At 41.7% G+C, this 13,537-nt stretch overlaps 1 protein-coding gene across 2 annotated transcripts in view; it reads left to right on the top strand.

The window, feature by feature from the left end:
- Nucleotides 1-13,537, top strand: part of gpr158a (G protein-coupled receptor 158a) — an 84,166-nt gene that overhangs the window by 16,041 nt on the left and 54,588 nt on the right. For both annotated transcript variants that reach the window (XM_085763898.1, XM_085763896.1), the window contains exon 2: nt 2,082-2,187. In XM_085763898.1, coding sequence (XP_085620024.1) covers nt 2,082-2,187 — 106 coding nt within the window. The remainder of the gene's footprint in view (nt 1-2,081; nt 2,188-13,537) is intronic.

Here is a 13,537-nt window from a genome sequence, read left to right as displayed (position 1 = left end):
CAACTCAAGGGTTCTTGTTGAGCTGCGCACGTCTGAAATGCATTGTCTTACGTTAACTAAACACAAGAGAACAATTTGGTGCATTTGTTTACTTTTCTTGTGCACACATTGACTAATGCAACATACTGTATTCAGCTGCTGGTTGTCACGGAGAAAAGACATGTGCCGCACCAGTGAAAAGACTCTGAATCAGAGCGACTGACCTTCAGAATCACAGATCCTGACCTTTCTCTTCATAGACCTTTAGGCAGCTAAGTAAGTGTAAATCCTCCGCAGCCCTGTTTGAAGTTCCTGCCCGGCTCAGTTTAAAGACTCCAGCCTTCCTCTGCCTCCTTTTCTTATTGTTTTGTTGTGTTAAGTAATCTATCTGCAGTTTGGTTTCTGTCTCTGACTGTCAGCTGAGTGGGAAGAGATTGAGTTGTGGAAGTATTTATTTTCTCTTTCCCAAAAAGCCCATCTGTTCAACAGTTTTTACAGATGCTTATCCATCCATAAATTGCATAATAGCTGTATATTTAGCTACTTTCTTTGTGCAGTGACACCCCTCCCTCCTTCTTGTGGGTTTGGGGGATGTTGCACTTACATAGCTTATGTTCAGTATCTCGCCCAGTGAATTTGAAATGCGAACTGGCCTGGAATGGAACCACCAAACCTTCCAATTAGTACACGACCCGCTAGTACCTCCTGAGCCTCAGCCGAAACTGTGGGAGCCTGTTTCCATGGAGTCAGTTAGTTAACAGTGGGCTATAACTTTAACCCTGTGTTTTTCAGCCACAGCAGCGACACTATTAAAGATCAAACTGAATTGCCCTTTCACCTCAGCAGCATCTCTGCCTCACATCTACCACGTCAACTCTCCCACTCCTGACACAAACCTGTGGTCAGAGGATACTCTCTACATCCATTACACTCAGGCATAAATAGAAACGTGGATTTCTATTTTTGTCAATACTTGAATGAAACTAGACACTGAGCCGTACATTGTAAGTGACCTCATTTAAACGCTCTTTCTTGTTTATATTACTACAACTACTACGAGTTGTAGAAAGGGGAATTTTATTGTTGATATGGTGTTTTTATGCAGGTAATTTGAAAAATATTGCACTTGTCTGACATATCACAAGGTTTTTTTTGTTTGTTTGTTTTTTACACATCAACACATGTAGGGGAGAGCAGGGTCGAAAGTAACATTTTTCAAATAAATGTCATTTAAAAAGATAGTATTACAGAAAGAGACATTTTTTTGGTGTAATCACCATCTCATATGTGTTCTCTACCAATACCAGGTGTTATTTTGTAAAAATGTGAAACGACCTCGGTGTAATTTGACTTTGAAGAGAAGCTGCGCTTTGTTACTTTCGTCCCTCACGGCAGGGACGAAAGTAACAGGGGGGTGGGTCAAAAGTAACACGACAATATAAACTGGACTTGTTCTTATTTTTCTTGTTTTTATTTAAAACGTCTGACAATGCTCTTGTTAATATGTGATTACAAACATACTGTGACCTTTATATTATTTAAAAATATATTAAATTTAATTTTTAGAACGAACGATCAATGACGCTCATTTGGATTTTTTTTTTTTACGTTTGTAGATCGCTTATTAGCGTGCTGATTTTCTCTAAATTCCTGCTATTTTCTCTAAATTACAGTGTGAATTGGTGTTAAATAAAATTTTATAAACTTTTTTTTTTACTACACTACTCCTTGGGACTTGGCCAGAACAGATCTCTGTTGCCCTCCTGCTGACAGCCTGTTGTCCTGGTCCACTATTACTGGACCACCATGAGCAACTGGTCATGCCCTCCTCCTGCACTTCTCCACTTAGGCCTATATATATGTTTTAATCCCTCCCGTAGCACGGTGACCGATTTTTTTTTTTTTTTTTTGCACAGAATTGCTCATTGTTAATGTGTAGAGGGACGAAAGTAACAGGCCGTTACTTTCGTCCCTCCAGCGACTCCAGCGAAACTTTACATTTGAGAGTGCAACCTGCAAAATTGAAATACCCTTTAATACACTTTGTACCGACTTTCTTACTTCTTGAGCAGCTGTCCTCATGATGTCCTCCTGTCTTGCAGGGGTGTGGTGCGAGTGGACATTAATCTGCAGGATGTAGATATCGACCAGTGCTCCACTGACGGCTGGTTTGCTGGAACCCATCGATGCAACCTGACCACCATGGAGGTGAGTGCGCCCAACGTGCGGATTAGACAGAGGATTGATTTGTTCTGGAAAACTGAACTGTAACGTACACGCACCCAGTCCCATGTCCACGGGGCAGCAAATGGAAAAGCACTAAATCTGTATGTTTTTTGATGAATGGGTGGTGATCTGATTCTCCTTTAATGACAATGTTACGACCTCTTACGACCACTTAATGGAACTAGGGCTTTTAAATTTATGTACATGAGACAACACTAAAACATGTCTCTTAAAGTATGGGGACTTGTTTCCAAAGCAAACCAACATTTACCTGCAAAACGAATAATTACATTTAGTGATTAGCTTTTCTAAGAAAATATATGATATATAAATTAAAGTGATAGTAACAAGAAGATGATTTTTACTCCATGTATCCCTCTTTGTGATGCGCACAGCCACAAATGCACCACCTTGTCTCAGTTATTACCACTCTCAATGTTATTTTTGTTATAGAATATGATGTGTCTATTGAAAAGTGGACAAATGGGTCCAATTTGGTCAATTAATTTGTAATATATTGTAGTACAGACATGGTATAAAGACGGGGTTCCAAATCTGTCTGTCTACAAGGTCAAGAAAGAGATGTCATTTGAAATGTGATGGGGATGTTTGAGAGTTGAGCACTGGCAGGAGAAAATAGCCCTGGCCATTTTCATATGGATGAAAAATAGCCTGTCTCAAGGTCCTGGAACATGTGGGCTGAGCTCCTGGAGAAGATGATAAAACTCTCACTCTGCTATTTTAAAGACGATAACCACATCCCATATTCTCAAATGGGAAAACTCTGAAGCTGAGCCAAAACAGCAAAGTTGTGTAGGCTACCACACCAAACTATTAGCTAAAAGATGCTGAAACACTTGGCAGCAGGTGACGATAGTCTGCGTATTTGACCTGTTTTTTTCACCCATTGTTAGTATAAAAAGATTAATTATCTGCTTTTACCTATTTTTAGACTATTCTCTGGAAAACGTTTGATATATATGGGTGCAGAGAACAAATCTTTTTCCACTTCCGTCAGCAGTCAGCCTAGCAACCATAATGCTGTGTTATTATGCAAATTGGCAGCACACTGAAAACAATGTTTTTCTGTGTGTAAAATGGAGGGGAAACCGTGACATCTAGCGTTCAGATTCGAGATTGCAGCGCTCGCTTGCTCGTGCTTACCCCTCCCATCGGCAAGGTGACGGTGGCCTCTGAGGACAAAAAAACTTGTGCGGAAATGGTTTAATGGTTTCAAAACTTCTCATTCTCATTCAACAACTCATTCTCTCTGCTGCGAAACGTGCTCTCTGGCTGGCTGGATTTTCTGTTTGGGCGCCGTATAAACATGGCGGTGCAAGATGGCGACACTCTCTAAAGCAAGACCCTTCCTGTAGGTAGAAAAGAATAATTATAAGGCAACGAAAACCAAACAAATCTTATTTTATAGTGATTATACACTTATACAAATACATTCATGGGTAAACCACATATTACACACTGGACCTTTAAATCACAAATTATTAATACCATAACCTTTCTGCTGTGTGGCTATGCTAGTGGCTAGCTAGCTTGTCGATGGCTTCTTACACCTGCTGTTTCAGTGCCATCGTTAAGAGTGATAGATTCTGAAGAGGAGCTGTAGATCAGACTGCTTCATAATGCATGTGATGTAATGGATTGCACTGAGCCTCTTTGAATAATTAATCACTCTCTTTGTCTGAGTACTTCCACCTCTCCATGGACAGTCGATGCCAGAGACATTTGACATAGTGTGTGTGTGTTGTGTGTGTGTGTAACAAACACATTGTTACTGGTATAGATTTTAGCTTGGTTTGCAAAAATAATGATCTCTGTGTGCTTACAGTGCAGGAGGATGCTTGCTCACAGCTGAATGATGAAAGCCGGTGCGGCCATGGCATGTTGCAGCATACGTCTCGTCTTGCATGACAGCCTGATCATGCGGGAGTGCTCATTATCTTCATATGTGTTCGAGAAACAACACAGATAGAGAGAGGCACAGAGGGAGGAATATGGAGATAAATGGAGATACAGTAGTCTGAATAAGAGCAGCGCTGATTTCAACCATGTCGTTATCTCTTGTGATGTGTGCGGCGGTGTTTGTGTCATAATTCATAAATAACACATGATCCCCACACATAATATCAGTCTTGCACAAATAGGAGTTACAGCGTGTCATCTTCCTATCTGTTACTACTACCTTCCTGGTCATAAAGTGCACAACCAGGTAAATCAGAGGTGATGTGGGAGGCTGTTGTTTCACTATGAATAGAAAGCCCAACAGCAGTGTAATCAAGTCTTCTTTGGCTGTATGAGTGTGTGTGTGTGTGGTAACGTGATAAAAAGCATTGAGAGGGATGCCCTGCATTTGCAAACAGGGATTCATTTAGTTTTATTGCTTTATTTTCTCCAGTCAGGTATTCCCTCTGCATGTGCACACATTTGTTGCTTAATGGGTTTCTTTGGGGCCATTTAAATAAAAAAGACAATCATTTCAAGCTGCTATAGATCCGTGTTAAGAGTCCTTCGTCGCTTTATTGGAAGCAAAACAGTTGTTTCGGTCGGCATTGGAGCAGTTTATTTACTGAAGTATTTCATTGATGTATTCACATTTCCATTCCACCCTCGGATGCTCTCTCTTTTAGGACGGTATTTGCAACAACAACACTGCACCTCCGCTGCGACTCCACGTTGGGTTTCGGATACACATCTCTGTCTAGAATTATCCAGCATCTACAAGTTCCTTTCATCTCACATCCACTGCTGTTCTTCCTCGTCTTTGCAGAGTTGTTTTTTTTTTTTTTTTTTAAAGTTCCACCAAAGCAGCAATTGAATCTGACAAAATGCAGTCGTTCAGCCCAGCCAGCCAGAGTCAGGCTCCCTGGCCTCCCCTTGCATCCTGCCTTTCAAGCTGCTGTTTGCCCAGCCAAGCATGCAGGCAGCCCAAACTTAGATGGAGGCAGATGCTATGGATGGCTGATTCACCAGGCAAGCATGGGAAGGCAAAATGAGGCCCAGTCTGTTGACAAGAAAAATACAATAACCCAAGCAGCGCCGGAAACCTATGGCTACTTGACGAGTGGCAAAATCCAACGTCTATTGTACTGTACCGTTGTTTCCCCATCGCTCTCTCTCCCCACTCATCATCATTTGAAATACACTTTTTATTTCATTTTTCTTCCAAGAAAAGTTCCACCCAAACCCAGTAGTGTTTCAAATCTGTAGCAGCAGGTGTGTGAGTTAATGTAAAACCTAAAAGCCTGTTGGACTGGAGATACATACCATTTCCATATTGTTGTAAATCAGTTTTTCCAATAGCCACTGTTTATATTACCATCAAATTACAGGAACTTGCATTGAGAAAACCAACCAGTCCACATTGCTAGCAGGACAATATAAAGTAATCATTGTTATTATCAAATGAGTGCAGACCAGCCGCAGCATTGGTTTAAGCAACTTAAACCAATCACGCTCAGTCTAGATGAGTCATACACAACCAAGCATGGATCCCCAGGATTACCAGCTACAATCTTGGTTTAACTTCCAGCTGTATACATGCTGTTTGAGATTTGACGTTCTCTCCTCTTTTCCCACCTCTCACCTCTCACTAATGGCACTTCCATTAGTGTGTTTCACCCTTTCTTCAAAAGTGTAGGACTTTGCCGCCCTCGGGGCACCTTTCATACGAGAATGTGGCCGTGGATGATGATGAATGTTTCAATTAGCTTATTGCTCAGAACAAGTGGTGGGGCCCTGGGGGACTGTAGCCTGTGAGAGGCAGTGACACATAACCTGAATGATTACTCCAGCTGGCACGACAAGGACTCCTGACTTTGTGCTGTTTCTTCTTGAGGGCTCCTGAGTGAGAAGAGTGAGGGCCACTGTACAGATATGAACCTTTATAAAGTCAGACTCATGGACACAGGAAAATTTGCATTAAATCTAAACATTCAGGTAATAGATTTTGTTTTTTTGAATAGTAAACATAATACTATAAGTAGCATCATAACATTTGGGGCAGACTGCAGACATTCATGATCCTTAGAGGTTAAATCATTTTGTGTTCTGGACCCTCTGACCTTTCCTCTTGCACCATCGTGAGGTTGACAATTGTGGCTTATGTGAAATATCTAACTATGGGATGGATTACTATGGGATTAGGTTACATCCATGATATTTTCAGGATTAAATGTAATATCTTTAATCAACTGATTCTACTTTGTGACATTAGGTTAAGATTTCAGCTTGTCGCTGGTGCTATTTTGCAATTAGAACTAATAAAGAAACATTAGCATACCGTACTAAGACGCTAGAAAAACCTGCTACATATGGCTTTTGCAAACAATGGAAGGGGTACAACATGGCATTCACACCCACATCAAATGTCTCTGCAGTAGACGTGGGTATTTATAGACTCTAGCGCTGATTGGCATTGATGTAAACACAACACCTGGGAGAACATGCTAATTCTCATCCCTTCACCTGTTACTGACAAACTTGACTGACAGTGGAGATGGGGTCAATCGGTAATAATGAGCAGGTTATATAAAAAAAAAATCTTACTTGCTAATTTTGCAGGATTAGGGGTAGCCTATAATATGATGAAGCTGGTAATCATTAATCACTTAACATCAGCATGTTAGCATTGTGATTATGGGATATTGGCATGTGAGCTATTTAAAACGAGTACAAATTCGGTCTGTGGAATAAAAAAAAAAAAATCTAACTCATGAGTCCAAGCAGTCGCCTACAATTGACTTTTCAGTCATGTTAGCATTGGCTAGTAAAGCTGACCGTCCCCACAGATCAAGACACAGTTGACACCCCTAACCACACAAACACCTCAAACCACTGCGTGACATTTGATGTCGTTGGTGTTTTGTACACTCAGCCTCATGTGTGGTTTAATTTTTGCCTCGCCTGTGATGCCCTTTTCGTTGCTGAAAAGCTGAGGTGGATATTCCAGCTCTGTCTGTCGAATCACTGTTACATCTTGACCTTGGTTCACAAGGTTGTCCCGGCCCGGCCCACTATCATCTCAATCACACGCTGATTTCTCCGCCGTGTACCTTGTGCTACTGAGTTAATAACGTCATCAGTGTTAAACAACTGCTGCCGCCTCCTGCTGCGTCTCCTCTCACCCTCTGCCTCTCTCTCTGCTTTTTTCTCTTCTCTTTTTTTGCTTTCTCTCCCTCTCTCCTACAACCAGGCAAGTGTTCACAATAATCACTTGTCCTTGTTGTTAGGACAGCATTTTTTTTTTAACTTGCATTCATTCCCATGAGACTTACTGTAGCTCAGACCGTGATCACTTCTATTTTCCTGAACACCTCCTCCAGTCCTGCAGCCTTACAATAAATAATTAATCTGGTCGAGATCAGATCTTGATTGTTTTTGTCCCCATGAGACTGTGTGAACATTTTCATTCACATGTCTGTTAATCTTAACCTAAAAAACTATATGCCTTGTGGGGATCAACATTTTTCCTCAAGTTATATCTATCTGAACTTTTCTATGATTTTATGAACTTTTTTTTCTGAACAGATTTACACTTTTAACTCAACGGTGTAGCTCTGCAACTGAATTAATGTTGTCTATAGAAAACAGTAAACCCAAATGAAAACTTCATAGTATCTTCAGGTGTCTATTTCTGTTTGACAAATCACCCAACACCCAAAGATATTCTGTTTCTTACCATATAAAAATCAAGAAATGCATACATAAGCACAGTTTTGACGTGGATGAAAAACAGCTGATTGACATTGACCCCACTGGTGACCTACAACCTGAGCCCTTCATGCCATCACGCATTGTTTCTGTGATTTACATCCCATTGTCTTTTGTCCCACAATCTTTACTTTGCAGCTGCTTTCAATTTAGACAGATCAGACAAAGGCCATGTATTGTATTGGCAGCCATGATAACAAGTCTTTATCTAGACAGCAGTGGCTGCAGAGGAACATACATTTCGAGGACACCGACACAAAAGAGCGTAACGTACAACTGCCAGCACCTCTCGCTATTCATTCATTTAACCCAAGGAAAGACATATGATGTGCTGAATTGATGGGATTCATTTTTGAAACACTTTGAAAACTGACTGCCATGCTGGAATTCATTCATCACCACGTCACGGGAAAAAGATTGATTTGAGCATCAGAAATGTTGCCTCATTTGCATGCGAAGGTTTTAGGCCTCATTCAGCCCCATAATGAGTCTTTTGTGCTAGAAATCATTCTCTCTCTTCGAATTCCCTAAGTGAAACAGGTCTGGATACAACATTAAAAGCAATGAAACATCCGTTAAATGTTATATTCATATTTACTTTATGTAATTTAATTACTTAGTTAATCAGTTCCTCATCTAAAAGCAGCTTTCTGTTATTTAAAATTAAAGATACATACTATGATTAATTGCTTTGAACTCAAGCAAATTAATTTCTGCCTGTTTTTCAAAAAGATAATGAAATGTATTTAATATTAAGTGATGAATACCAGGAATTAATTTGTTTAATGCACAGTTTTGCTGTGTTTTCATAAACACAACTTCCTGACATAACACAGCTTCATGTCACATCCAAACATGTCACTCTTCACTGTAGGACTTGATTTTTCACTCGACAAGCCGTACGCTCGGAAAAACTCCCCGAGCCCCCCGCTTCGCATGTGATACATTAGCTGAGCAATGGTGGGTAACGTTTATCTGCTTGTTTCTCTGACAGCTTCCCCATCCAAGTGTTCCCTCTACACTCATTTGAGGAAAAAATGCTTACCCCTTCATCTGTGGGCTCTCCGGCTGCTGTGTTCTCCGATAAAAATAGCAATCCTTTTTAGGATCTTGGGAATCCCCCCCTCCACCTCCCTGCTGTTCAAAACACGGCAGGGATTCCCATGAGGAACCCACGTCAAGAGTGGTTTCACACCAGGCCCCGTGACCCTCGCAACCTGCTGATCTCGTCGCAGCGATTCGGGTGGAGAGAAAGAGCTTGAAGCATCCTAATTAACTACATTCCTTGCTATGTTGCCTATTAGAGTATGTTCAGGAGCCTATAAATAGGGTAATTGCTAATTATCTACAGTGATCGCACCAAAGCTGTGATTATGCTTCAGAGCTGATAAGGGTGCTTGATAGGAAGGAAATAGAATACTGCTGTGCACCAGAAGATTTAAATTCACCCTTCAATTTTAGCAAATCCTTTTGTGCTGGGTGAATTACGCAGCATTGTACTGTAGTGAGTAAGCTGTCTGTGAAGACTCTCAGTCATCCAGGTCACGCTTGTCCAAGAAGGACTGAGTCGAGACTGGACTTGTAGATACATGAAGATATTTCACCTCTCTCTATCTGCAGACAACCTTAATTCAACCCTTCTGGGGAAGTTACTAAGCCCTGTTGATGGAAGAAAGGCAATAAATGCGGATTTCCGTCAAGGACATGTCACATATGGAAACAGCTTGACAAAGTTAGCATTTTTCTGGAGAAAGAAAAACAAACCTTTTCTGAAAGGTCCTTTATTGTATAAAGTGAGACTTCTGTGATTATAAAGCAGCTCTAGGTTCCGTTTTTAATACTGTGAACGTATCAAAGCCTCAGTCCACAGAGAAAGACTGTATTCAGAAACTGAGCGAGGACTTCTGTAACTTTGTGATGTCACAAAAAAGCAGTCATCACCTGCACGCCCTGCAGGATTTGGTTTTTCCGATTTGGTTTTTCCAAGTTTTTACCAGAAATATGCTATACTTTTTTATTTGATAATTCATCAGAGTAAAGGCTCAGAACATCCTCTGATTGGTACACTAACCTCTTGTTGCTAGAGCTGCAGAGAGTGTGTAAATATATATTGACATGGTTTGGATTCCTAAAACCTCAAATTTATCTTCATATGGATCAACACTTATATGGAACCTTTAAATGTTTTTATAGTGACACAATTGATAGCAAGTCGTGCCAACAACATAGTCTGGGTCAGAATACATGAGAGTAATTTCTCCAGCATTGCCATTTTCATCATTGCCCCTCCCCCCCAAAATAAATACGTACACTTGTAAGTGTTAAACTGTTTTCCAAAGCCAAATGCTATTCACTTCCTAAAAAATGAAAGCACTAATACACAAAATCCTGGCATTGGGACAGAGTGAAGATGCTCTATGTCCCGCGGCCCTGTCTCCTCAGGCCTGTCAGAGATGAAAACATCAAGGCTGAGGGCTGTTGGCCAGATCGCAGAGGGACGAGAGATCACAGGACACTTCTGGTTTTAACTTTGGCCCCCGGCCCTTGGCAGTCAAGCCCTTCCTTAACCACTGTCCCGCTAATTGGCTCTGTGGATAATGGTGGAATTTACATGGAAACACTTTGAAGACTTGAATACACTCGCCCCCGGGCAAAGACTTACATCCGCTCTGCCCAGCCGTAGCAGCACACCGTAAACCGAGGCAGAAAGCAAACACTGGGTCCAGGGAGGATGGGAAAAGAGAGGAATGTAGAGGTAACATTTGTCTAGGGACCCGAGAGATTGGATGTAAAATGAGCACAGCACTGTGCTTTAAAAAAGGGATAGAAATAGGCAAAGCAAGAGCAAGGGACACTGACAAAAAGATGTGCCGTGTTTACTTCACAAATGTTACCTGACATCACCCTGATGTCGTCCCAAGGAATTAAAAACAAGCACATTTTGGAGCTTCCATCCATTATTTGGATCCAGGTCACAGTACCAGCTGCTGTAAGCACGATGGCCAAGGCAACCCTCCTCTCTGTCACATCCTCTAGCTCCTCAGGGGAGATCCTGAGGCCAGTTGGGATATATAATCCCTCTAGTGTGTTCTGGGTCTGCCACAGGGTCTCCTCCCAGTTGGACTTGTATAGGACTGTCTCCACAGGGAGGTATCCAGCAGGATCAGATGAAAGAGTTATCAGTCCAATAGTCCCAGCTTCTTCAAATGTCTGCACTCTGCACTCTGTCCACGCACCCACTGAAGGGAAATGATGATTTCAGCCACTTCAGTGTTAAGTAAGGCAGTAAGGCTGGCTACACACTGAACATAAAAACATGAAAGACCACAGACACAACATTATAATGGCAGTAACAATTTCATGCTAGCAGTGGCCCACACATGAAATCTCAAAGAAGCTTGCATCAGACATGACTTAAGAAGAAAAACAATATTACAATCAATGGGCCCTTATTCACGAACCGTGCTTAAGAACAAATTTGTTCTTAAGTCCTACACGAAGCTGAAGGTGAGAATGCAACATCCTTTTGATGCTTCCCTGTCTGCTTGCTCTCATTGGTTTGTGGCTTGATCTGAAATCACCAACATCAAATGTTTGATATCTATCATTCATGATCGTATCTGTGTGGCGGTAAATAGTTCTTCAGTCTTACAATTTTCCGTCCATGGCAAAGGACAACAAGTACCATTACTTGTTGTCCTTTGCCAGAGTCAAACAATGATAGGGTTAGGGTTAGGGTTAGTCTGCGAAGGTGTCGCCCTCGCGGCACAACCCAATGTAATCACAATGTGAGCTAGGGCTGCAACTAACAAATATTTTCATTATTGATTAATCTGACGATTATATAAGCAATTAATCGATTAGTTGTTTGATCAATAAAATGTATGAAAAATGGCAATCAGTGTTTCCCAAACCACAAGATGATGTCCTCAAATGTCTCGTTTTGTCAACAAACCAACGAGATACTCAGTTGCCATAAAGGAACAAGAAACAAGAAATATTCATATTTAAGCTAAAATCAGATAATTTTGACTTTTTTTCTTTAAAAACTACTCAAACCGATTATTCGATTATCAAAATAGTTGACGATTCATTTAATAATGGAGTTTTGTTCGATTAATCGATTAATTGTTGTGGTTCTAATGTGAGCCACGCGGCTTTCACGCAGCATCGCTAACTTTCCTCTAGCTTTTTCTCATCGTAACACCTAACATCATAATAAACCACCAGGCATCAAGCCCGTTGTCCCAGGTCTTGTCTTGCGAGAAACATCAACTGCTTTGCAGCACTACGGCGCAAACATGCCCGGTAATCCGCAACCTCTTGTTAACGTTACCCATCTCTGTAGACATCGCTCCACGGATTGCCTTACGGTACCGCCGGCTTTGTTGAAAACAAATTACATGGCCAGTGGTGGAGGGAGTAGGGTTAGCTGTGAGTTTTTATGACAGTGAAAACATGCACTCTGAAACTGTAGGGGGAGCTCTGTCGAGAAAAATGGACCAAACAGTGAAAAAGCAACCAATTTCAGTGGTTCCCCTTTGGTAGGGAGCAGAGTAGGGCCAGCCCCTCAACCAATCAGGAACCCCCAGACCAAAATAGATTTGATTGTTCAAAGATACTGGGAGCTGTAGGCTTTTCAGGCTACTGCATACAGACACAGAGAAACACACAGACCTTTCCTTACTTATAAAATGGGAAAACACAATTTTCTTTAAAAAAAAAGTTTACATTTTGTTTTTAAAACAAATCCTGTCTACCCCAGCTTTAAGGATAAAATGTTTCCTTTTTTCCAGTATCCAAACATGAGCTTGTGTTTCCAATACAAAGTGTCTCTTTGTTTTTCGGCTCATAGTAGACCAGAGTTACAAACAGAAAGTGGATTATTTGAATCAATTTCAAGCTGCAGATTAGGATGACAGGGATTTCAAGTGAGGAAAAGCTGCACAACTGTTGCAGTGAGTGTATAGGAGGGAAGTGTAGGCTGAGTGGACTGTCCCTCATTACGCTCGACACTTTGCTGCCCTGGAGGTTTCTGTGAGGATGTCCTAAAGCTCAGTGTGCGATTACGCTCATCATGGGGGTGTGCGCGTTCATGGTGTGTGTGTCTATTGTGTATATTAACTGCAAGTTTCCAGAGTCAGCGCTACTGTGCATTTCACTGTGCGAGCAGGGAATAAATATGTGTCCGGCCCCAGTTCACTTTGACACTAACATAAGCTGTGAAAGTGATTATGAAAGCAATATCCCAGCGGCGTCTGTTGTGTGCACTGAGGAGCTGTATGTGTTTACTTGTCCCAGCTTGATGGCAGTGTTAAGCTCCCTCTAGGCCCGGGTGTTTATCTCACTGGTGTTTAGGCTCTGGTCTTTGGACAGCACCCAAAGCGAGGCCCAACTGCCCGGGCGGCTCTGCTCCGGCTAACTCCTGCTGGTTGACCTCGTTTAAAGGCCTGGCTGGCTGTGGAGCTGTCCCTCTGAGCGCAGACACAGCCATCCAAGCTCTCTGCTGTGGCTCTGTGTAGATGTAGAGCTTTGGTCTCTGTGCCTCTGTGTTTTTTGTCTGCATGACTGAGTGACACTGATGCACACGGCTGCAATTCTGGTC

The sequence above is a fragment of the Trachurus japonicus genome, chromosome 20, assembly GCF_045865225.1.
Source record: "Trachurus japonicus isolate A0001 chromosome 20, Traja_1.0".
Lineage (NCBI taxonomy): Eukaryota > Metazoa > Chordata > Actinopteri > Carangiformes > Carangidae > Trachurus > Trachurus japonicus.
Note: the sequence above shows the minus strand (reverse complement) of the source record. Positions and strands in the feature narration are given on the sequence as shown.